The 26,239-nt window shown below is 43.8% G+C and overlaps 1 protein-coding gene across 1 annotated transcript; it reads left to right on the forward strand.

Annotated features, from left to right (window-relative positions):
- Nucleotides 1–393: 393 nt before the first annotated feature.
- Nucleotides 394–13,398, forward strand: LOC111238313 (gamma-aminobutyric acid receptor subunit rho-3-like). Its single transcript, XM_022767749.1, has 9 exons — nucleotides 394–427; nucleotides 8,850–8,917; nucleotides 9,979–10,202; nucleotides 11,108–11,190; nucleotides 11,440–11,577; nucleotides 12,125–12,277; nucleotides 12,485–12,546; nucleotides 12,664–12,795; nucleotides 13,096–13,398. The coding sequence occupies exons 1-9, from the start codon at nucleotides 409–411 to the stop codon at nucleotides 13,396–13,398; spliced, it is 1,182 nt and encodes a 393-aa protein (XP_022623470.1). The 5' UTR covers nucleotides 394–408.
- The last annotated feature ends 12,841 nt before the right edge of the window (nucleotides 13,399–26,239 follow it).

Raw genomic sequence — 26,239 nt, forward strand, 5'->3', positions numbered from 1 at the left:
GCGGCTGAGGATTGTTTTGGAACATACCGACACGCTTTGTGTGTGAGGTAGAGGACGTGCGCGCACGTGTGTACGCGTGCACGTGTGTTTGTTTGTTCGTGGAGCCGTGCCACGCCTTCAATTAAGGTTATGTGATTTTTGGCAGCAGGAGAGAGAGAGAGGGAAGGAGGGAGAGAGAGAGAGAGAATTGTGTTTTCTCTAATCAGAACCAGCAATTAAAGCCTCAATATACCAATTAATTACTCAACACCTTGTGTGTGTGTGTGTGTGTGTGTGTGTGTGTGTGTGTGTGTGTGTTTGTGTGGTTTCAGTAGACGTATTGACTACAAACTGAAGAAGCAGGACAGCACCAAAACGCTGCTAATAAAAAGTGAACAGCTGCTGAGGATCGAGGAGCACGACTTCGCCATGAGACCAGGCTTCGGAGGTGAGACACACACACACACACACACACACACACACACACACACACACACACACACACCTCATTTCATCTCTGATCCCTGTTGATTTAATCCACTCACTCACACATCGTCTAACACAGAAAATCACTCCCGGCCCGGCGCTGATGATGCGGCGGCGGTTCGATGATGTGATGATGGGCACTGGGTCACTCAGACAATGGCTGTGCCAATCCCAAAAAATCGCCAACGCTGACCCAGATTACATGAGTGTGTGTGGCAGCACGAGTGTTTGTGTGTGTGTGTGTGTGTGTGTGTGTGTGTGTGTGTATGTGTGTATGTGTGTGAGCATTAATGCATTTGAAATACAGTGGGACTCCGTGTGCTCACTCAAATGTGATTGTGTGTCCCTGTGTGTGTTTTTTGCAATATGATGAGTGCCTCAATGTGTGTGTGTGTGTGTGTGTGTGTGTGTGTGTGTGTGTGTGTGAGTCGGGGGGATTCGTGTGCATTAATCTGGATTATATTCCAGGTCTGGAGCAGATGGAGGGGTGGGAAACAAACTGACGTCTGCAGCGAAGATCATCGCGATCAGACGCTCAACAATACACGCACGCAGACACACGAATCATGCAGCGATGATAAATGCTTTTATAACAGGCCGTTCAGAGGATTAAGTGTATGAACTAAAAGGTCGTAATGAGATATACGTGCAGAGCCGTAAATACAAACATCTGTGTGTTTAAATGAAGAGCTTCATTTACTCTTCGTTTAAAGCTTTTGCTTCTGTGTTTCTCTGGTGGTAAGAGACTCTTTATTTTTCTTCACAATATTTCATTGGAAAATATAGTTTATTCTACACTACAGATTTTACATTCAGCATTAAACTGATTAATCTTCCTGTTGTGAGGGAAAAAAAATTACCCAAAATGCAACTTTTCCCAGAAATTCTCTCAGGTTCTCTCACGGTTAAATATTAAAAATACATCACACACAAACATTTAACCTTTCAGTGGTTTTTCATATTTAACTCTTTGAGTTGCTTAAACAATTAAAAACACAAGATCAGAGAATGTTTTGCAGATACGTTCAGCGCTAACGTCCGGCTTTGCAGATTTATGAATTTAAAACGTTTCCTCATTGTCCCCTTTTTTTTCTAGACATCGTTTCCAGAACCAAAGAAATGACTGTTATAAAAAGTTAATATATATAATTATCTATCATTTCTTATCTGACGCCTCTGGGGTGAAGTTTTGCTCCAACTGCTGAAGCTAAACCTTCTGGGTTCAGTGGACGGGCGTTCAGACCGTAGAGCGGGCTGTGTTCGTGGGGGCGTGTTGTCTCAGGTGCTGGTGCGGTAGTGAAATATAATCAGGTTTGAGTCGTAGATCTGTTTGTAGTTTGAAGTTTTATCAGATGCCAAAACTCCATGTCGTCAAAGTTATCACGTTGGCAACTATTTTATCAAGGTAAACAGAGGAAATAATCCATGAGTCATCAGCCAGGAATGTGTCCTCGCACCTGCGATTGGCCAACCAGGAACCTTGCCAGGTTTTTATTGCCAGAGCCGTCTGAGTTGGCAGCACCACAGCGGTCTGATTACCTCTGATTGTAGACAAGGATCACGGCTGCGGTTACAAGAAGCGTCGACCGTTGGTACGACCTGGCGCTGGACCCGCCCTGCTCTCCGATCCCGACCTGAGATCAAAAGCTCCACTGTCATGAAACTGTAAACACAGGTCGTTTTAAGTTTTGGAACAAAGGACAATGCCGTCATTTTTCTGGTGATGACATACTCTTCCTTTCTTTCTTTAAAACTTATGGAAACATGAAAATCCTCAAAACTGAACCCTGGAGCTCTTTATCAAAACTGACTCACGATGAGTGCCTCCACTTCAGACGGGAAATCCTGGACGTACCTCCGCCACCAGATCTAAAACCTTCCTGTTAGATGTCACAAGTGTCCTCTTACTTTCTTTAGTTCATTTCCTCTTTGGATTACTGCAGAACAAAGCATCATATTTTTAGAGAGACAATAATTTGTCCTTTAAAGGTCCCATCCAGTGTAAAGGTCTGTGTCCATGTGTAGTGTGATTATAGATCAGGTCTAGCTTCTATATTAATACTGTGAAAGTATCAAAGCCTCAGTCCACAGAGAAATGCACACAGCCTGTATTCAGAAACTGAGCCTTAAAACCAGCCGTCAGGACTTCTGGAACTTTGTGATGTCACAACAAAGCAGTCACCAAGCCCCGCCCACCTGGACCCACCATCCAAACCTTGCAGGATTTGGTTTCTCTGAGTGTTTTTACCTGAAATCAGCTTTATTTTTATTGGATCACTCAGAAAACAGTCAGCCAATCAGAAGAGAGGCTCAGAGCCTCCTCTCTTCTGATTGGCTCACCGACCTGTTGTTACTAGAGCTCCAGAGAGAAGCCTGAGAGAGGAGATGTAAAACTACACTGAGATGGTTTTTATATCTAATTATGGATCAACACTTCAAAATAAAAGACAGGATAGGATGTTTAAATTGATTAGTCACTTGAAAGAAAATAAATCTGCAAGTATTTTGAAAATCTAATAATCACTTAAGTCATTTTTCAGGCATTTGATGGATTCAGGCTCTTAAATGTGAGACTATATAGTTTTTCTTGGTCGTACATTACAAGAAATTGACTGTTTTTTAGTTTAGGACTGTTATTTGAGACATTTTAATGACCTTGTTTTATAGACCAATCACTTAATCTGCCATTTATTTTCCCAATTGATCAATAATGAAAGCACGTTACTCGCAGCCTCACATATACTAAAAATTCATCACTGGTTTCAGATATCTTAACCTGCAAAGGTAGTTTGTTTCCGTCGCAGTTGTATAAATGCAGTGCAGTAAAAAGCTATATTTACATCTTTAAAATTATGAAGTCGAAGTTTGAAGTCGCCTTAAATCAAAGGTAAAGTACAAGTACCTCTGGAGCGTACGTGAATACAGTAAACGCTCCTTGTTGGCACCGTATCTCCCTCCGCATCCTCTGTCGATACGGTCCCTGGCGTCTCTGTGGTCCTGCCTCGCTCAGGGTGGGGACAACAAAAGCACCACTGTCTGCCCCACGGCCCTGCGGCATTTCCACGCACTATAATTTTACATCGACGTGGAGGGAAATCTCAGCTTTTTCCTGCCCTAGATAAGCCTATAGCTCCTCTGTGTGTGTGTGTGTGTGTGTGTGTGTGTGTGTGTGTTTATAAATGTGTAGAAGCTGAAGAATCAAAACCATCCACTGCTCGAGTCCAGAAATACACCATGTGACATTTCTTGTTATGTCTTGCATGTGTTGAGGACTCATTGAGGTCAACTTTTTTTTAAAGGACGACTGTAAACTTAAATTAATCCCTACAAACTTTGGCCATAAACTCCACATCAGGAACTCCTCCGCTCCCTCCCTCCACGTCGCCGTTACGCGTCACGAATGCCAAGTGCTCGTAATTGATTTACCGGCAGGGCCTGCGTTGGTTCAGCTGGTGACCTGCCAAACGCTGGTATATCTTGGCTGGAGCTCCTCGCTGTGTGACCTTCGCTGGCTCCAGTTTCAGGTAACCGGTCTCGACTCTGATTGGCAGGAGTCGTTCCTGACGTAAAAAAAAAACAAAAAAAAACGGGTTTTGGCGGCTTAAAGAGCAGCTGTTAAACGGTGAGTTTGGTGACCACCAGAATAAAAGCTGCTTCTCCGTCCTTCTATCTTGAAAACAACCAACGCCTTTTCGGACAAAGTAAAACTTGTATGTGAACATTTTCAGCAGCTTTCAATCCCAAAACTCAAAAAATTTATTTTTCTTATTAATCATTTCATGACATTTAGTTTATTAGTCTGGCTTTTAATTGAATTGAATTTATCTGTCTATTCATTTATATATTTTCAGCTGTTTTGATGGTTTGTCCTTTTATTCTATGTTTATTTTCTGGATTGTTCGTACGAATAAAAGATGTGACCAAATCTCTGGACCTGCCAACGTTTAATTTGACATTGTTATGTTTAAATCCAACCTCTTCCAAACCCTTTAGTCGTGAGCATAACTCAGTGTCTTCTAAACGCCTCCTTAACGCCTCAGTGTCAGTCAGTCAACGTCGAGTTTTGACGTCAACTCGATTTTATTTCTGACGAGACACTGATGTCCAAAGCCTGCTGGGAAATTCCCACATCTTCTGATATCCACGCCTTTAGTTTGCAGGTTTTCTGTTTTAAATCTCCAAACTGGAACCTGGAACGCAGCGACTGCAGGAAAGCTGCATCCCAAAGTCTAAAATATATCGTTTCAAAACTGGTCAGCTGTGATGTAAAGCAAGCGTTATTTGCAGTAAGTGGTGTGTGTGTGTGTGTGTGTGTGTGTGTGTGTGTGTGTGTGTGTGTGTGTGTGTGTGTGTGGTCATTTAAAGGTTAAAGTCTGTGTGTGTGCGTGGGCTGGAAAAAAACATACAGACACTTGAGTCCTCTGGCAGAGGCGAGCTTTCATTACATTACGGCGCTTCAGGGCCGAGCCGCCTGGGCTGACTCAGTATGGCTCGTGCAGCGGAGCTGACGTTCATGTTCTCCAAAAGACGCCCGGAGAGTGACCTCTAAATCCCCCTCACCTCTCACCTCTTCCACTCCTTCGTCTGGAGGCGAAGGGAGAGTCGGGTCGCAGCGCTCGGTGTGGCGACGGTGGAGGCTGCACACAAACAATCCTGCGACCTTAAAGCTGCATCATGCTGCTTATGACTGCATGAATTGATCCGTCTGCAGGGATGTGTTCGGGGATCAAACGACTCATTCTGAAATGCTGAGCACACAAATATTTAGGGACCAAAAATAAATTTAAAAAAACATGACCTTAAAGCTGCAAGATTGAGGTAAGTCTGCTGCCTCTCACTCACTGGGATGTTGTAGATTTACCCAAATAAAAGTCCAGAGCTGGATTTGGTGACTTGCAGGTCAAAATGTGCAACACACAGGAATTCAAACAACAAACTTTTGCTGTCTTTTTAAAGCCGTACCTCTCAGAGCACGTTCAGGAAAATGCAAAAACACATGTCCTCACTTCAACTTTGCAAAGTCCTCAGGCAGAAGAGTCAGCAGCTCTGATTCACTGACACCAAGAAAACACCAATTTAAGCTGTCAATCAAGACAACTGACCTCATTAAAGACATTATCTAATATTGCAGAACCACCTGATGCTGTTTACTGATGTTCTCCGTTGTTGGAACAGGCTGAGCAGGAACGGTCTTCCCTCCGGTCTTCTGGTTTGTACCAGAGCTGCCAGGAAAGAAAAAAGGCTTCACAATAATGACTCAGGAACCTGTTTACATCAGCATCCAGCCAGCATATCCACTGCTGGGTCCACAGACAGTTTGCAGTTTGTGTTCGTGCTCCGTTAGACCAGAAGGTGAAACAGGTGCAGCTGGAAAACCTGTGATGTGGAGACGACTGCTGTTGGGTTTAGTTTTATTCATGGTGCAATATGAAGAGGGAAGCTGTGCTTGCAGGGAGTGATTGCAGGGAGTTTGCTTCCTCAGTTTTGGACCCTGCAGGTCTCTCTGTTCCTTCGATGGTCTGACTCACTGCTGTCGGTATCCTGGCGCCAGATCTCTGACTTACCTCTGATTATTTAACAGGGAAAGTGAAGAGAGACAGGAAATGCGGGCCCTAATCTGCGTCTCGTGATGCTGGGCAGACAGTCACAGGACAGAAGATGCATTGCAAACAAATCTTTCAAGTTTCAAGTTTCCTTTCCTGAATTGTTTCGTTTCCACAGCAGGTTATCATGTCCGTCCCGCCGGAGCAGCATCATGTCGGTTTTAAGGCTTGTTACTTACCCGTCCTTCCATTTTATTTCAAACAGCAAATGAGAAAGCCTTTGGGTGGACAGTGAATGTGTTGCATGTGTTCGTCATATAAACCTGGAGAGCTGGACTTCACCTCCTTTTGCACGTGTGCGGCTATAAAATGCCAACCTCATGCTTTAACTGGGTGTGACCTGGGGAAAAGGAAAACAGTAAAGGGGAGAGCGAGTGAGCGAGAGGGAGCGTGACCTTCTGTTTCAGGTTTTTTCCCACCGGCGGCAGTCGTTGCCGTGGTTACGCTCAATGTTGAGTCTGCGCCGCTGCTGCTGCTGGTGGTTTTTTACGAGTCAGACGGAGACAAAGCCGAGCCGCAGGAGCTTTATGGTCCCGGCTGTCAGATGAACTTCATTAAATAAAGTGTTTGTCGAGCTGTTAACATTCAAGTGGAAGTAACACACTTTACATCCAGGTCCACACAAACAACACACACACACACACACACACACACACTTTAAAGAATGTGTGTTTCTTTTTTTCTCTGTCCTTGAGGGTGAAAACAGGAATGTAACCCGGTAAACCACATCCAGACACAGGTCACAATCAAACCCAGACCTGTGTGTGTGTGTGTGTGTGTGTGTGTGTGTGTGTGTGTGTGTGTGTGTGTGTGTGTGTGTGTGTGTGTGTGTGTATGTGTGGTTACTAATGTAGCAGACATGGTTTTTGGATTTTTAGGTCAAACGGCGTTCGCTTTATCTTGAGCAAAATAAAATAACAAAAAACAGAAGTGTTTCCACAGAAAATCGATCAGTGCCAAAATTAATCAAACCATTGATTTCATCAGAACCTGAATCAATAGGATTAAAACAAACTGCCTCCTTTAACTCCTGCATGTTTATAAAGTGACTTTAGACCTGAATTCATTTGAATTTGAGCTTTTGACAAAACTTCTGCTGCTTTGAAAACTGTTGAGGTTTAAGGTAAGAGCCATGTCATGAAATATTTATTAATAATAATGATAAGAATAAAGTTTATTTATCAAAATCAGAGATTACAAAGTGCTTTAAACAAGCTACAAACATGCAGATAAATTACTCAAAATAAAAACAATAAAAGAAAATAAAAACAAAGAAAAATAATAAATAAAAGTACTAATCCTGCAGAATAATGCTTTTCATAGTGTTGTGTTATCACAGAATATTATATTGTTCTGTAAGAGCATTTTAATATTGTAGATCATCAATGTGGGTAAATCTTTATTATATTAATGGATGTTTTAAAAAAAGTAACTAGTAACTTAAGTACAAGTAAGTCATGATTGTACTTGAGTAAACGCACTTAGTTATTTCAGATTGATTAAATAATATGGAGTAGGGATGTTTTTTCAATATAATTCTACCTGTATCTGCAGACAGGTGGAGCTTTATTTTGAAATAAATTCACCTCTTATTTTGTGTTTTTTGTTGCTTTAAACCGGTTTATATTCAGTTGAAGAATAATACTTTTAAACGTTTAGGTTACATATAATTGCTGAGTGCAAATCCGCTAAACCAGTTAAAGTGAGTAAAGTTCAAAGGTCAGACCTGGTTTAGGCACCTGGTTCTGTAAGCTGTCAGTCACAGGCTCATCATTCCTCCAGTGCATTCCCCTCATTGTTAAACTCTTAACACTGACTCCAGCGAACACGCAGCAAGTGTCACAGATGGGAAAGTTTAAGACGCTGGTAAAATCACTGCTGATGATTGTGGTTGAGGCAGGAATGAGCTTTTTAGTCTGCAGGCCGCCGCGGTGGATGAATCCTATAATCAGCCGAGCAGAGTTTTAGGAAAGAACGAGACCACCAGACATCGTCACGGTTTGGTCTCAGGCCGGACAGACGTCCTGGAAACCTCCTCCTCCAAACTCTGCTGCCAGGTCACGTTTGCTGTGAGGAGGCGGAGCAGCAAAGAGGAGGGGTGAACGGCCGTGATTGAAGCTTGTTTTTTTTTTTGGGAGGGGGATTTGTGTTGTTTAGCTGTTTCTACTCTCTTTGCACTAGATCATGTTGTTCAGGTTCAGCGGTCAAACAACCTTAATCTGCTAATGAGGGGGTGGGGGTGGGGGGGGTGGAGGCAGCTGAAGACAGATGTTGATGCTGCGGCGGCCACGACAAAGGACGTTGTTACAGAGTGAAGCTGAAAGATGAAATTTAACATCCTGACGTTGAGTTTTAGATCATTTTGATTTGAAATGTTTGTATATTTTTTAATGTTAAGGTGGAAAAAGCTTCTGAAACAACTGAGACTGAAACTGATGAAGCAGGTTTCCGTACCAGTTTTCTGATGCTGTAGATTAAAAATAGCATCATTGCCTTTAATATATAAATTATATACAATTTTATGTGCAAGCTACAGCTGACAAATTGATCAAATATTTTCTGAAATGTAAAACGACAGTTGACATTGTTAATCAGCCATTTGTAGTTTCATGATCCGAAATACAAGATGCAAAGTGTCAAAAGTGCAAATGGAGCATGAATGAGTTTCTGCAGCTCAGAGGTTTGACCTCAGGTGGTACGAGAACATCTCTGACTGAACGTTTCTCCTCAGGCCGCAGAGATTTATGAGTTTGAAACAAACTCAGACCGTTGTTGTTTCAGGTGCAGCCATCCCTGTGGGCATCGACGTGCAGGTGGAGAGCATCGACAGCATCTCCGAGGTCAACATGGTGAGAAAACACTGAACCTTCATCCTCAGCTCGTCCCACATTAGACGACTGGTAAAACAAGAAAGACTTCAGTCGCTTCCTGTGCACCGGTTCATGTGGTGCAGAAACTGATCGCTCCCTGAACTCCTCAGTGTTTGTTCAAGGGCAGAAATTCAACAGAGAAACAGATTAAAGCTTCAGTTGTTACTAAATATTTTTCATCTTAACTTGTATTATATTCATGTTTGTTGATATATCTGCAGGTCATTTTTACAATTGTGCTTTCCACTCAGTGGGGAACAAAACCACTTTTTAAATCTGATTGAAACTGCTTGAAATACTTTTCAACTTTTCTGTTCTGTTTTCTGTTTCTCTGTTTTGATTTTTGCGTTATTTTGTGTGAAACTGCACTTGTGAAAGTCTTTTTCCATTTAATACTAATTGTTAAATATGAACTGAAAGTTCAGAGGGTTTAAAAAGATCGAGCGCTGTAATCACTTCCTGTCCGTCCCCTTCATCTGGTTTTTGACCTCTCGGTGGCGCCGCTTTCAACTCAGCCGGCCACTTCACCTCCAAGTGCTCCACCAAGTTCCTCCGAGAGAGAGATAAATGGTGAGGCGGAGGGAGTTGTCCCGGGAGTCTGGACTGGAACAGTGAAAACCTGCATGTGGTCCGTTCCTCAGCTGCAGAAGAATGTCCATGTCGTCCATCTGACACCAGATTAGAAACGTTTTCAGCTCCCAACACAAGACTGACACAATGTTAGAGACATACGTGGGAAAAAATGGCTGATTTTAAACATCAAATTACTCAGAAACATGAATCAGCTCATCAGGGAAATGTGTTTACATAAAGTTTAAAAACATAAGATTGAATCCTTTGTTAACTCTGTTATTTATTTAGAATTATTTTATTCAAATTCACAATTTAAAGGGCAATAAAACTGCAGAACGAACAAAACAAGACGAACCAAAAGTAGGAAAGTTAAAGTTGAGGAAAGAAGAGCTCAGTTACTAAAGAGCAGAGGGATGAAGTTGTTGCAGGTTTCTGTTCGGTGACAGTCAGATTGCTGTGTCTTGCAGGACTTCACCATGACTCTTTACCTGCGCCACTACTGGAAAGACGAGCGTCTGGCGTTTCCGTCCCGCAACAACCAGAGCAGGACGTTCGACTCTCGCCTGGTGAAGAAGATCTGGGTTCCCGACGTCTTCTTCGTCCACTCCAAACGCTCCTTCATCCACGACACCACCATGGAGAACATCATGCTGCGGGTTTACCCCGACGGAAACATCCTCTACAGCGTCAGGTAACGAGATCAAGTTACACTGTGTGAAAAACAGAGGTTTACACATAAAGACACACTGAGGAGATTACTGTCAAAATGATGATATCCTCTAAATCCTGTTTCATGGTTTCCGTGTTCTCAGCATTGATGCTTTTTGTGTTTTAATTTAACAACTTGTCCATAAGAACCCCAACGCTTCAGTGCCACTGTGCAAGACCAAGACCATCTAAATAAACTTGTTGTTAGAGGATGAGACGTGAGTCTCTTCAGGTTTTTTTGAGGTGCAGACTTCAGCCAGTTTTGGTGAGAGTCACCGGTTAACAAGTCAGAATCAGACCAGTGTACGTGGGGCCCAATTCTGGGGCGCAATTCATCTAGAGTCTGGCCTGAATCCGGCAGCCGTGCTTGCCACACTCCTGCCACTGTTTGGCCGTGTGATCAACCAGCTATCCATACAGCTGTAATTAAAACAGAAACAACGAGCTGAAAGACACAATTAATATCAGTCCCAACCATTACCTTCTGAAACACAAACACCTGTTGGATATTTCTTGACCTGGAGACAAAGGTGTCAAACTAAAACCCGACTAGAAGCGAAGGCTCTGCAGCTCCAGTCATTCAACCATCCCTCAGACGGATTCAAAAATCTTTGTAGTTTGTATTTTCCCTTTATTCTTTCATCTACTGTTGTCCTCCTCTGCAGCCGTTGGCAACAGAAATGTGTTTCACACATGTGAGGCCGGACGAGGACACTGAAATTAAAAATATGAGAAAATGAGACAGAGAGAGAGAGAGAGAGAAAAGTTGAGCTTGGTTTCCTTGGCAACAGCAGAAAAGGTCTAAGCAGGACACGGCAAATGTTTATCTGCAGTGCAAGAATAATAGTGGTGTGTGTGTGTGTGTGTGTGTGTGTGTGTATGTTTCAGGGTCACTGTTACAGCTCTCTGCTCGATGGACTTCAGCAGCTTCCCTCTAGACACACAGAACTGCTCACTGGAGCTGGAGAGCTGTAAGACACACACACACACACACACACACACACACACACACACACAATAAACACAATACTAACAGCTGACAGCTTCATGTTTTCAAATCATGGTGTAACATGCTGCAGTGAATGACCTCAGACGACTGCCAACAACACCAACCAGTCTCTGTCACCTCTTCTCATCTTTCCTCTGTTTTCCATGTCACCCCCTCCCTCTCTCTCTCTCTCTCCCTCTCTCTCTCTCTCCTCCCCCCCCCCTCTGTGTAGATGCGTACAATGAGAACGACCTGATGCTTTACTGGAAGAATGGGAACGACTCTCTGAGGACGGATGAAATCGTCTTGTCACAGTTCTTCATTGAGCATTTCCACGCCTCCAGTGGCCTGGCTTTCTACAGCAGCACCGGTGTGTGTGTGTGTGTGTGTGCGTGTGTGTGTGTGTGTGTGTGTGTGTGTGTGTGTGTGTGTGTGTGTGTGTGTGGTTTAGTAACCTGAATTCATGCTGAAAGGGCTCAGGTGTCTGTTTACAAAAGGGATGCCAAATGGCCAAAGGTATGTGGACACTCCTGTTCGCATACTTTTGTGTAATTTTGGTCTGGTGCTCTTTATCGGGGTTCGAGCCTCTTGGTTTTAATAAAGGTAGATCCCAGTGCAGCTCTTGGATAAATTAAGAAGAATTCAAATAAAACAAGGTGAAATAAATTACCTGGTCAGAACCCACAGGCAGATGCAGCCTGTTGTTTCAGGGAGTCACTCGCCAGAAAAGCTTCAAATCCAGGTTCATAAGGAAACGGTTTTCCCAGTTTGTGTTGGAAGAACTTGGCAGTTCTGACCTCAAACCAATCCAGTACCTTTAAGATGAACTGGGACACGGACTGGGAGCCAGATCCCTGCAGCAGGTTCAGCTTTCTTCCTTTTTCCTTCGGTGTGAATGATGGGTGTCTTTCTGTCAGGTTGGTACAATCGACTGTTCATCAACTTCATCCTCCGGAGGCACATCTTCTTCTTCATGCTGCAGACGTACTTCCCCACCATGCTGATGGTGGTGCTGTCCTGGGTCTCCTTCTGGATCGACAGGAGGGCTGTTCCTGCACGAGTCTCTCTGGGTAAGACCAAACCATACATCAACATGAATTTTTGGCTGATTTGGGGTAGAGGAATCTGTGGTTTAACTTTCTAAAGACACAGCTCAGTTGAAAATAATCTTGGTTTTTCATAAAAAAGACCAAACTCCTCTCAAACTAACTGAACTAAAGGTCAGAGGTCATGTTACGTCTGATGTAAAAACACACCTCTGCCTCCTCTCCCTGCAGGTATAACCACCGTGCTCACCATGTCCACCATCATCACAGGAGTGTCCTCCTCCATGCCTCAGGTAACAGCTGTGTTTGTGTTCAGTAGACCTCTGTGCATGTCGACAGTACATGAGCTCCGAGGATCCAGTCCATCGGTTGTGCATGAGAATTCGTGCGTGTGTGTCTGTGTTGTCCAGGTGTCATATGTGAAAGCAGTGGACATCTACCTGTGGACCAGCTTCCTGTTTGTCTTCCTGTCTGTCATCGAATACGCGGCGGTGAACTACTGCACCACTCTGGAGGAGATGAGGAAGATGAAGAGGGGGAAGGTCAGCTCACAGCAGCACACTGACTAAACAGGGAGGGAGACAGAGGAAGAACAGGGAGTCAGACAACTCATAGTTTGCACTACATCTCACTCTAGTGGTTAAATTGAGGAATTACACCAGGTAACACTCCAGTCACATCCTCCTGCCTGCAGCCTGGAGCTTGTGGGTAAAAGCTGATACTAGAACTGCTATTGATTATTGTATAAACATGCATAAAGGATTGTTCGGTGTTTGAGTGTATAAACACAGTACGATCTCCAGCATGTTCTCTGCCTCTGAATACTCTCTTTGCCGTTCCAGATCCCGTCCACCTTCAACGCCAGCCAGGCGATGGCCTTCGACGGCTGCTTCCACGATAATGACATGGAGCTGACCCCGTTCTCCCGGGTGGCGCCCACCCCGACCTCTGACCCTCTCACTACCCCGACCCAAAACCCAGACATTCGCCCCACGGAGGGGACTCGCCTCCGCCGGCAGCGATCAGTGCGAGAAAACGTGGACCTGCTGGTGAGCAACAGCTACATGATCGACTCGTACTCCCGTCTGGCCTTCCCTCTGTCCTACCTGCTCTTCAACACCATCTACTGGAGCCTGTACTCCTGATCCAGCATGAAGTGAACCGTGAACTCCACTTAACTGAGTCCAAGTGTTGAGTCAGAGAGCGGGCTGGAGGATTCCTCCTCTCCTCGGGGCTCCACCAGGCTCTTCACAATTAACTCTTGATCACAGGAGTCCCTGTTCACATATTCAGCTCCTGCCTCAAAACTAATCATGTACTTTGCAGAAGGGACTGAGATAAAAGCACTTGAGTCCCTCGGCCTAAGTAGGGACTCTCTAATTGTTCAGTTTCACCCTGCCGTTTGTCTCGTGGGAGTGGGTTGAATCTTGAGAGTAGACTTGGAAAATAATGAATCCTGATTTTTTTTTTTCTTTTTTAATAATCTCTACATGTGGCTCCTCTTTCTGTGCATCACTGGTTATTAGACTTATGTTGAACTCCCTGGCTAGAGGGAAGTACTAAATTAGGATCAGATTTATGTGAAAATGTTTCCTTTTAATGAATGATGTGATTGGAGCAAACCGACTACTTGTAATACGTGTATTTTAATCTTTTTCTCAATACATTTTTATCTTGTTCATGAGGATGTAAAAATGACTTTATGTGCTTGTTGAACACTTAATGTTTTGAAAGTTAAATAACACTAAATTTGTAAATATTTTTGCTTTGATGTGCATCAAATTTCCTTTTTTGAAATTTCCAGAAGGTCATTTTGTATTGAAAGATGTGCAATTTCATAAACCTGATTTTAAGTTGTTTTTTGTTGTTGTTTTATAGTATTGACACTTTTCTGTCTGAATTTATGATCTAAAAAATTAATAAAGGAGATAAAATAAATCAATAAAAATCACATCTGATATTTAACAGATTTTATTCAAAGTCCAGTCAAATAAATCAAAGTGCTCAAATTGATTTGGGAAAATTTAGACACAAAAATTCAAGATGACAAATTAAATTTGACTATCCAAGTTATGAAGGATAATCAATCAAGCCTAAAGGGAATTTATTAGACTCTTGTCCTATCAAGTCATGTCCAGCTACATAATCCAATAATTGAATTTCAATCTGAATTTGTGAATTTTAAGGGGGAAAAAAGGTTCTTGAATCTGAAATGCATAATTTCCTTAAGGGAATTTTAAAGCTGGGAATTAAATCCAATAAATAAACGATAACATTTTTTAATTTCAACATCCTACATTATTTTAATATCACAATTAATTAAGTTAATTCAGTTAATTAACTCAGTACTGTAAAATCCTGGCTATAGCCCTGCAGGTGCAATTAAAAATATTTTAATTATCAGATTTTATAGCAACATGCAGTTTCCATAGCAACTACAGTGTTTGTGTACGTTTAGGGAAAGTAACGTTAACGGGCGGTTTTATGGACGTAAACGAAGAGAAAGTCCACAGACACTCTGCAGGAAAGCCAGAAATCAAATCCGACTCCGGCCTTTAACAGAGGGAAGGTGACAGGTGAGTTCCTGGGTCAAAGTCGGTGGAAATAGCTCGGGACGGAGCCCGCTTTTTTTCTTTTTTCTTTTTTTTTGCGAAGAAAGCTAAGCTACATTAGCTGTAGCCGTTAGCCTCGTAAACGTTACTGTTATTGTTCGATTTGTGGACGTTAACGAACCAACAGTAGGCGGATAATTAGAGGCTCAGTTGGCCGCCACTTTGCTCCTAAAATGCCGTTTACACTGCGGATGATAAGAGGTTATTAGTTCGGTTAACTCAGCTTTCACTTACACAAGTGTGTTTGTAGGTTTTTCCTTAGTGAACCTCTCCTAATTAAGCTAACAACAAGAGGCTTATTTGGGTTTTACGGCTTGCTGCCGAGAGGACTGTTTAACGTTACCGAGTACATACCGGAGGCGTCCTGAAAGGTAACACAAAATATTTTATTTATTAATTATTTTTGGGTTCTAAGAGGGAAAATCTGTACTACAAATGCAAATTTTTAGTCGCTTTTAATAGCAGATGTGTTTTGAATGTTAGAAAGTTGACCTAGCTTCGCAAAGTTTGCTAGCAAGTGCCGTGGAAATGTAACGTTAGCTAGCTGTTAACGTTAAAATCCGTTAGTATCCGGAAAGTTTGGACAGATCAGAAATAAATGAGAAGTCAAAGTTTATTTCCATGTCACTCCAAATAACTAGTTACTGGTCGAGTGAATGAATCTAGCTAACCTAACCCAATCTGACACTGTTTTGAAGTGACGTGAAACAAAGTATGTCCCTGAATAATAAATATGGCAATTTATTAGGAACACCTAGCTAAAACTAATGCAGTCTGAAACAACAGTCCTGCAGTAAATCCTCCTTCATGAAGGTTATAATGTTCAGGTTCTATTGAAATTGCTTTAAAAGGTGTTATTTTGGAGGATGCAGTGTGTGGTGCTGTTGAGCTGTACTGCATCAGAGGGGTGTCTCTTATTTAGCCTACCCTCATTGATATAAATGGAGGTGGACAAAATAATAAAAACACCTGCAATGCAGTTCAACAGCACCACAAACTGCAGCCTTTAAAATGACAATTAAGTTGAATTAACACCTCTCTGAAACAGTTTCAACACAAACTGAACAATATGACAGTGATGAAGGGAGGATTATTGCAGGACTGCTGTATTGGACTGCATTAGTTTTAGCTAGGTGTTCCTAATAAACTGCAATATGCCTGTGTGTTTATCCAGAAGCCAAAGATTTTAGTTGCACAGCTGAGAGCTGGTTTTCTTCCCAGTCACTGAGGTTGGTCAGTTAAAAAATATTAAAGAGAAAAAATTGATTGAGTGGGCTCAGCTTTGTGAAGTGAAAAGTGATTCCCTTTTTCTTTTGTGCTGTTCAAATTATGATGTGTTAATTTACTATGAAATGGTTCAGTTAAATTTTGTCTCAAAATCCTGAATAGAAGGAAAGGTGGATTATTCAGTTAGTATTTATTCAGATATCTCCAGTACTATGTCATGTATATATTTATGATATATGAATTCTGTGTTAGACAGTGGCAGTCTGAAGATTTGACTGTGAGAGATGCTTAAGTTGCTTCTCCATTTTTTTGCACTGTGGTCCTGGCTTGTCTGAGGTCATGGTGTTTTGTAAGCCCACGTAGACTGGGCATAATTATTATTAATTCATATAAAATTTATACCTAAACATAAAAAAGTTGATTAAGAGTCCAATATTTGGATGTACTGTTTTTTGTCAGACTGGCTTTTGAGGTCGATGTTGAGCTGCTCATTTAGTGTCTTTGCTGTAGCAGAAACATAAAGTGAGAATAATGTAAGAAAGTTTGTTGACTTGTTAGAAAATGACCTCATTACAATAGGTCTCAGTTGAGCCGAGAGATTGTTTGTTTTGTCAGACCAAGTGTCAAAAACCTAAAAATAATCAGTTTAAAATAATTAAGCAACACAGAAGCAGGAGCCAGAAAACATTTGTCATTTCTGCTGAGTGAACAAAGTCAATGATTATCAACATAGATTCATTATAAATATCTAAACAAACTAAAACACTAGGGATTTGCTGTTAAAAGTTTGAACTTTTTGAACTTCTTTCTTTTGATTTATTTACTTCTATATCTAACGGTTTATTTTAGATTATTCACCTGTTTGTCGAACTAAGTAAAACATTTGAAGCTGTATTATTCTGCTCCGGTAACCTGTGATATTTAAATAAAAAAATAAAAAAAGTTTTAATGAGTAATGAGAGTAGTCACTAATGAAAGCTCTCTGTGGATCTATAAGATAATGACTGCGTATCTGGTCATCACAAACAAATATAAGCTCCGGTGTCTGTTGTTTACAGCAGCTCATCCTGCTGCAGTTTCAGTCCACGTTGAATAATGTAGTTGTTGCAGTTTCCATCATGCCACCTGCTGTTGTGACTCATTTCCTTCTCTCCATCGCTCCCCCTGCCAGTCTCCGTGGTGACCATCGACAGCGGCAGCACTCGTCCCGTACAGTTACCCACCAGCCCTAGTCACATGACGTCAGAGCAGTATCCACTGTGTCCAGCTAATCCACAGGTGCAGTTAACGCTCGGAGCGCTAGGTCCTGGATACTACTACTTCTACCAGGTACTGTATCATTAACCTCACTGCACACACACACTCCTGCAGTACTTATACACCTAATATATACATAACCGCACAGCACAGTCACTCCTCAACACTACATGAATTTGTCTAGACTTGTTTAGTCAACTTCATAAGAATTCAGTCTGAAAACCAAATATTATTTGTTAAAAGTCAAGTTATTCTTATTTTTGGAGCCCAAAAAATTCCACATACATTCATACACACACACTCCATAATGGACATGACGATCTGTACAGCGTATGACACACACTATCCGTAAACCCTTAATCTGGATAGGGAAAAACTTATAAAAGAAGGTAAAATGAAGAAACCTCTGGAGAGCTAATAGAGGCTGCATGTACAGAGTACACAGAAATAACAACAGTAAAATTGATTTATTTAAAGAGTGATTTTTATATAAATGTTTTTCTTAAAAGACAATTGACCCTCTGCTCCTAAGTCATCTTGAGGCCAGTGTTTCAATCTTTAACCTGTTCACAAAGACTGGATAATCTGACTGATTGTTGGGGCCCGGGGGTCAGTGGCCTTGTCACGGGAGACAGGGAGGAGGTTGGGAGGGGGAAGTTAAAGCAGTGAAAGCAAAACTGATGTAAGTGAAACGGAAAGGTATCCGTGGGAGGGATAGAAGAGAAGTGAATGGTGGGATGGGAGGAAGGTGGAGGAAGGGGGAGCTTCAGGGAGGGAGAAGGAGGAGTGGAAGCTGCTGCAGTACTGCGATGTGATTGGTGGCCACCGGGCCATGTGCTGACCCTCTCAAACTGTAGCCTAACTAGGGCTTCCACATACATTCATACGCACACACACACACACATAAAGTGGTGTGCACCCCCCTGTTGAGTGGCAGGGACATGTGAGCTCCTTCACATTTGCTATTCTGGGCAGGGGAGGAGAAAAAGGGGGATGGAAAGGGAGGGGGTGAAGCAGGGGGGAGTAGAGGGTCTTTTCTCTTTCTGCATGTGGCTGAGCCATCGTGAGGAGCTGCTCATGATTTTGTCTCGTATTGTGTAGGCTCTTGGTGTGTGTGGCCATAGCAGTCTTTTGTTTTATTCCCACTCTAGGCCGTAGAAGATGGGCTGCTGCTTTAGTAAGGAGCTCAACCCCGGCCTGCAGAATGAGAGGAGCAGTCTGTTACAGCCCCCGCTCCACGATGGGCTGAATGAGGTGACAGAGCGGGTCAGGCAACACGCTGAGGCTGTAGCTCAGCATGTGTGCTTAGAGGAAGAGAGGACATGTGCGCCAGACGGACCGGACCGGCGGAAGCTTCTGGAAGATGAGGGGAGACGTCCAGAACTGGACAACAAAGTTTGTACAAAGGTCGCTGTGGCCAACATGGACGGCACCACGCGGAGTCAGAGGGATCTTAAACCAGCAGGCTTTCAAGAGGAGAAGAAGGCTATTATTATCACAACCAGGACAAACATACATACAAACACGGACACAGAGGCAGGCGTGGTCCACACTGCCAGGCCCAGCTGTGAACCGGCTCCCTATAAGGAGGTGCCCACACAGAGTCCAGTGCGAGAGAAGATTTTAGAGAACGCTACACGCAGGGCTTTATGGTTCAGTCAGCTCCCAGAGGGGCAGAAGCAGCACAAACCGGCAATCCCTTGGTCATCTCCCGCCAGGTTACCCTCTGCTGCCTGTCGGGGCAACGTCACAGTGAGTGAGGTGTCAGGTGATCAGTCCCCGCTGGTCACTTTGAGTCAGGGGACACAGCAGGATTCCCCCGAAGCTGAGCACAAGGATGAGGAAGGCGGGGAAGTCTGTGTTGTCACGACACTGTGTCAGGGTTTCCAAACAAGGACCCAGAGCTTCTACAGCATATGTTCCATTGACGCCGATGACCTTGAACATGACCATGATCACAGTCAATCCGAAACAGCTGGAGCAACAAAGTCAGTGCTCACAGCTGAAGCAGAAACAGCTGCTCTGCCCTGCATAGTGGAGTCTCCGGTCCTCAGCCAATCAAACGTAGAGGCATCTACAGTCTGTGAGCAGACATATGTCACAGAACCTAAAATGACCAGCCAGTCACATGATGAGAAAGCAGCTCCTACACAGTCACATGCTGCTGAACAGTCTCCCAGTGTCCTGTCACACACACACTTTGATAGTTCACTTCCAGAAGAGCAGAGCACCTCACCTCTACCTGTTGTTTCTCCACAGCTGGTAGACCCTCCGCCTGACCCACTGCCCCCATCCAGCAGTCACATGAACGGCGAGGACCCTCAGGTGTCCACACCACACAGCCCTCGGCCTGAAGACTTGAACTGTCAGACAGATGAACTGAAGGATGACATGTTGAGTGCATGTGTGGAAGAGGAGAATGAATGTGTGGAGAGTGAGACTGTGAAGCAGTCAGAGGAGATGACGGTTACAGAGGAGTGTGTGTGCGTGGAGAGTGTGTCTACCGAGGAGCAGACTGTTTACCTGGAGGACCATGGAGAAGCAGACACCACAGAGGAAACAGTGGCTGAGATCCAGGAGAAAGAATCAGATCAGAGTGTGGATTCTGTCTTAGATCCTCTGGACGATCGTCTGCACGAGTCTCTCGTCGTCAAAGAGAAGCACATCCAAAGTTCACAACCAGCCACTGAATCACCTGAACTGGAAACTTTCAGTCAGAGCCTCAGTTCTCCAGAGCTTGACCTCAAACTGTTGCACATGGAGGATGATCCTCTCTGTGGAGAACATGTTGAGATGGATAAACCCTCCCTGCAGAGTCAGGCCATCCCTCTCAGTATCTGCAGAAGCCATGGTGAGGAGGGTGATAACGTCCACAGCAGCACAACAGATACAACTCTTACAGAGGTGTCGTCATTTTCCACCATCTCCGCTGTGTCGTCACTGCCAATCGAACTTGCTGCTTTCTCCTGTCACACAAATCTGACCCCTGTCTCAGATTTAACTAAAACCACATTTCACCAGTGTGAATCTAACACATCTGACAAATTAGATGTTAATTCAAATGATCCAAGATTTGAACTGAGCAGCATTAAGCCTCCTATTCAAGATATTGAACCTCCATTTACTGAATCTGAGCAGAGCGACACCAGATTTGATTTCTGTGACACACAGGTCGACAGCTCTGACGTGAAAACTGAAGGTGAGGTGGTGTCAGGCTCAGACGAGCTTTTCCAGGATGTCCTCATGAGCGGAGATGACAGACAGGCAGCCAAAAAACCAAAACCAGAATTTGATCACAGCAGCGAACCTGTCGAGGGAGGTGATGTTACAATCAGATTAACTGAAACAAGCCAAAACACCTCTCACCTAGAGACCAGTGATGAAAAATGTGATGTGTTGTCTGAGCCCTGTGATGACTGTGCAGCTGTGAATACAAGCATCATGCTTCAGGACCCTGAGAACTGCATTGAGGATTCAAGTCTCAGTCCTCCCACACTGCCTCCTCCAGCTGAAGGAGAGCTTTCTGTTATCACCTCCACCACTCCACCTCCCTCTTCCTCCACTCCACCTCCCTCTTCCTCTGCTCCACCTCCCTCTTCCTCCACTCCACCTCCCTCTTCCTCCACTCTACCTCCCTCTTCCTCCCCTCCACCTCCCTCTTCCACCACTCCACCTCCCTCTTCCTCCACTCCACCTCCCTCTTCCACCACTCCACCTCCCTCTTCCTCCACTTCACCTCCCTCTTCCTCCACTCCACCTCCCTCTTCCTCATCTCCTTGCGCAACCTTCGAGGAAGACAAAGAGAGTTTCAGTACTGCTACTGTGAGTGAAAGCAGCCCAGTCCTAATGAATGAATATCAGCTGGTGAAAGTGTCTCTGTGCGAGTGTGGGGAAGAAGAGGAGGAAGAGATGGTTACACAGGTGACTCAGATTGATCCCGTCTCTTCGTCAATTCAGCATCAATCTGCAGATGATTTAGAACATCAGTCCCACAGTCCACAACCATCCTCTGAACCACCAGAAACATTTACCTCCAGTGTTTGCCATGACTGTGAGAGCCCTCAAGTCGAGGTCAGCCCACAGCATGACACTGCGGACTGTTTACCTCACCCTGGAGATTCATCACCTGGAATTGACCTGGAGGGAATTAATGAGGTGATCATGTCACCGGAGCAACACCCCACACAAGATGGTGAGATTCCTCCAGAAACTCCCAATGCTTCAGCTACAGAGACACTGTCTGAAAGCATCAAGATCCACGCTGACATGATTCCCACTGAGTTGAGTTGTCAGGATGAAAGCACTTTGTTTTTGGACCAGGAAGACCACAACATGATCACAGTGGACCCGGGTCAGATTGACGTTTATGCCTCAACTCCGTCTTACGAGATTCACTTCCGGGGTCATGAACTGCCATCAGCCACTGAGGAGGGAGAGAGGGAGGGAGGGATGAGGGAGATGGTGTCTGAGCTGCTGGGAGAGGACGCAGACTCCTCAGTTTGCCGCCTCTATCCCCATCCCTGGATCAAACTGGGTCTGGAGGACAGCTGTGATGGGTGGGCTCAGGGGGCGTCCAAGACCGAGTCCAGCCAGGATGAGAGCAAGATGGGCAGTGACACGGAGAAAATCCCAGCCTCGGTCTCAGAGCTCCAGCCCTCCATGGCTCTGCTGGGAGCTTACCCCTACAGCACTGTGATGCCTCAGGGATCGTGCGTGTGGGACTGGCACACAGATTGCTCTCAGTCTGTAAGTGTTCGCTCAATATGTGGGGTGGCTGGGTTGAGTTACATTCAGTTTGTCTTATCCCCAAAAGATTTAAAATGTTTTTATGTGGTCCTGGGAGGAAAGAAAGACTTGAATGTCTGGCTAGATGATAGATGAGGATAGAACACACAATGAACAGGTCAGGACTTAGCATTTACCACTGGAATGAAAGTCGGTAGAGTCTTACATACACCTTCTTACAAAGATGTTATATAAGTAGTGGTCATTGTTCACACAGATGTCCTTGATACACAGTCTTGGTTCTATTAGAATGTGATAAGAAATGATGTAACATGCTCATAATGCAGGTATGCAGACCACTTGTCAAACTAGAACAGCACTCAGAGAGACCTGTGTCAAACACCATACACCAGACCTCAGGAAAAAAAAATCAAACTCACAGTAAGTGATCTGGATCTGCACCAAAACTAACTTCCCTGATCATCCCTCCACCAGGTTTGGTGCAAATCAGTTCAGAAGTTTTTGTGTAATCCTTTTTTTTTTTTTCCTGGATTTTTATTTTTAATTTTTTGCCTTTGTGTGACAGTCAGCAGTGGAGGGGTTGATGGGAAACACAAGGGAGAGAGAAGGTCCGTAGACAGAATTGAACCACGGACGTTGCATTTATGTGGCATGCGCTGTAACCATTTGGCAAACCAGAGCGATTCCTTTTTGTGTAATCCTGCTGACAAACACACAGACACTGGTGAAAACAAACTCCCCGGTGGAGGTAATAACAGCCTTGATATAAAAGGTTAGATTAAATCAGATTCAGAGGTTGTGTTATCTGAAAAAAGCCTGTGTCAATTAAGAATCTGTAGTAAACATTCACATTGATTTTCTCTGTTCTCTATAAATAATTCTCCCACGTTTTTAAAAAATCTTATAAATCCGTTTGATTTAACTTTTCATATCAGACTAATACTGTGCACATTTTCATTTCAGGAACCTATTGCTGCTCCAAGCCTTAACCCTGATGCTGAGGTATGGACCAATCACAACTTTAACTTGGACATCCCAGACACCGCGTACCCTCAGGCTCAGCAGCCATGGCTTCCATTCTCCAACGATCTGACCAATAATGAAGGTACGCTGGAGTCACCTTTACCTGGACCCCAGAACTAAAATAAACATTCTGTTTTCAAATTATGATGATGACTGCATTCCAAGAGTGTGTAATCTATTCTTTGAACAACACAAAAACAATATCGGTTAAAGGATGTCAATGCCTGCATGCAGACTGTGGTTATGTTGTGGTGGTAAGATGCTGTGAGGCTGATTTTTTATCTTTATTTTAGGGTATGTGCCAGAGTTCCAGCTGGAGAACATGGGCCTGGTCGAGGCTGTGGCTGATCCTGCTACACTGGAGTACCAGACCCTGACTGCTGAAGCACCTATAGTTAATGGAGAGTCCTGTGACCCACCTGTCTCAGGTATAAATCTGACTTTTGTTTTTCCAGTTTATATTAACTGTACTTATGTTTCAACACAGTAGAACCACAATGACTCTGTGAACTCAGATGTGGTAATGACATGCTTTGGTTTCAGATGAGATCAGAGAGGAGCTGAGGACAGTTCTGGAGTCCTGCCTGACCAGGTCACAACTCACAACACATCACTTCTCTGAGTTCTCTGGAAGAAGTCATCAAATGTTTAGCTGATTATGAACAAAACATGTTGTTGAAGCATAAAAACAAACTCACAATGTCAAACCAATGCACTGATAACAGTAGAAATACCATTGTGCACTATTATACCCCCCCCCAACCAAAGTTAATAAGCCATTCTCTTTGTCTGGGAAATTAATACAATCGTTTTGTTTTATTAGTTTTTTGTCCAGCATGTTTGACATGATGTAACCCCTGGCAACCCCTCCAGACATTCCTCAGTAGAGGAATCTTCTTATCAGATCCTCTGTCCCTCCACAGGGAGCACCTTGGCAGAGACCTGTACCTCACATCTCAGATGGACAGTGACCAGTACGTTCCCATCTCAACTCTGGCCAGCCTCGACCAAATCAAGAATCTCAGCACAGACCTGGACCTCATCTCTGACATCCTGAAATGTTAGTGTTTATTTATCTGCAGCAATCTCTGACTGACATTTATTGTTTAGATTTTTATTCAGGGTAGAAGATTATATACAGATAATGCATTAATCATTTCACCAATCAATTTCCATTCCAAATATCTCACACTTATTGTTGTTTCTGAGACACTCTCCTGTCTTCTGATTGGATGTTAGCCCTGCCACTGGTCCAGGTGGCTCCATGTGGACAGAAGGTTCGGCCCAGACAGAGTCGATGTGTTATCATCCTTCGTGAGATCCCTGACACCACTCCTCGTGAGGCAAGGCTCCACCACCTACGCCAACACAACCTAACGCCTTTCATACTCCTATTAGCAGAATAGTTCATTTCTCAGTTCAGTACTAGTTGCTGTCAATAGTAACCAGGGATTTTTAAGTGTAAAGTTTATATGTGTTTAACATTACTGCGGTGCAGGAGGTGGAGGCTCTGTTTGATGGGGAGGATCTGCCCAAGTTCCTGAGCTGTGAGTTTGTAAGCAACGATAACTGGTTCATCACCTTTACATCCGAAGCCGAGGCACAGCAGGTAAAAATACAGCCAATAATCACTGAAGTAATGCTTTTATTGTTTACAGTTTAGAAATGTTGATTAGAATAGGCTTCAGTGTAACAGGAAGACCATAAAACAGCTGTGATATGGTGTAGTTTATGCAATGAAAACAGACAGTGACGTGTTTCTATCCTTCTTCAGGCCTACAAGTACCTCAGAGAAGAGGTTCGGGTGTTTAAGGGAAAGCCGTTAATGGTGAGGATAAAGGCCAAAACCATGGCAGTCACTTCCTACGCTCCAAAAAATGGCTACAGACCCACCCAGCTGGATCAGTGTGGCAACCATTATGGCTCCTACTTTACCCCGACGGCCTATCAGCAGCCCTGCCCCACCCACATGCCAGCACAGCAGCTATACGACTTCACCAGTGAGATGTGGGCATCAGCTGCTCCAGGATACCCGGACTGTGGTGAGGTGAGGCCTTTGATGTCGGAAACGCGTCTCAGGATGACATGTAACAGGAAGACGCTTTATTTTTGCATCACCATTGCAACATTCATTTTCCTTTTCTTTGAATTGTGGAGACTGTTGCTGGATGCGGCTCATTGAATGTGTGAACAGTAGAGGTCTGTGGTGTGTGTGTGATTTAGTTTTCATCAAGCTACTTTTTTGCCCGTAGCCTCCATCACTGAATGATTTCATGAATGGATTCGCAGCAGCTTCCAACTTTAAACCTCACAACCCGCACAGGCTCAGGTAGCTACTTGTGATCCTGCCATGTGTCTGATGTTGTTTTGCATAATTATGATAAGAAAGAAATGTGTGTACACTTCCCATTCATCAGCAGTGATAATATTTTTGTTATCATATTAGTATGGCTGTCAGTCTGTTGTTAATTTTGGAGTGACCACACGCCGGTCAACACAATGTTTCATCAATAACATCTTCCAGGAGAGGCTCGAGGTGGTCGACCTCTGGAGACCGTTGGCAGCACCATCAGAATGACTACTCGTACTCATCAGAGCACGCACCAATGGAGCGCTCCTCTTCTCCGACGAAGCCGGGCCGAGGGCGGTCGCGGGGCAACATGCGCCGTCCGAGCAGAGGCGGAAAAATGGAGCCCCACAAGCAAGTTGTGGCACCCACTTCTGACCGGGGAAGGTAAAAACATGAACTTTTCAGATTTTCAGACATTTGGGAATAAAGTCTCCATTGTTTGTATCACCAAATGTAGTCCTTCCATATCTGCATAACTAACACAGGTCATGTAGTTGTAGTGTGCAAAAAAAAAAAGTTGTACATTAAATTTTGACTGTAATGTCAGTTATATTGTCCTTCCTCTGAATAACAAGTTAGCATGAGTTAGCATAAGGTCAAACAGACTGACAGGGAGCTCATTCACTGTGTCTGTCATTTGTCTCAGTGCTACACAGGGAGAATAAATCCTGCAGACTGACAGCAAGTCATACAGCACTTTACTGCACCGTGCGTTTCTTTATCTTTTCTGGTGTATGTGAATAAAATACACAAGGAAACAGTAGAACCTGC

This window comes from Seriola dumerili, unplaced genomic scaffold (assembly GCF_002260705.1).
Source record: "Seriola dumerili isolate Sdu_G_001 unplaced genomic scaffold, Sdu_1.0 BDQW01001298.1, whole genome shotgun sequence".
In the NCBI taxonomy this organism is placed as follows: domain Eukaryota; kingdom Metazoa; phylum Chordata; class Actinopteri; order Carangiformes; family Carangidae; genus Seriola; species Seriola dumerili.

Bases quoted from the DNA above. Each gene is read 5' to 3' on its own strand.
- LOC111238313 (XM_022767749.1), top strand. The intron at 8,918-9,978 runs GTGAGAAAACAC...TGTGTCTTGCAG, and splicing joins GCATCTCCGAGGTCAACATG to GACTTCACCATGACTCTTTA. The intron at 11,191-11,439 runs GTAAGACACACA...CCCTCTGTGTAG, and splicing joins CTCACTGGAGCTGGAGAGCT to ATGCGTACAATGAGAACGAC.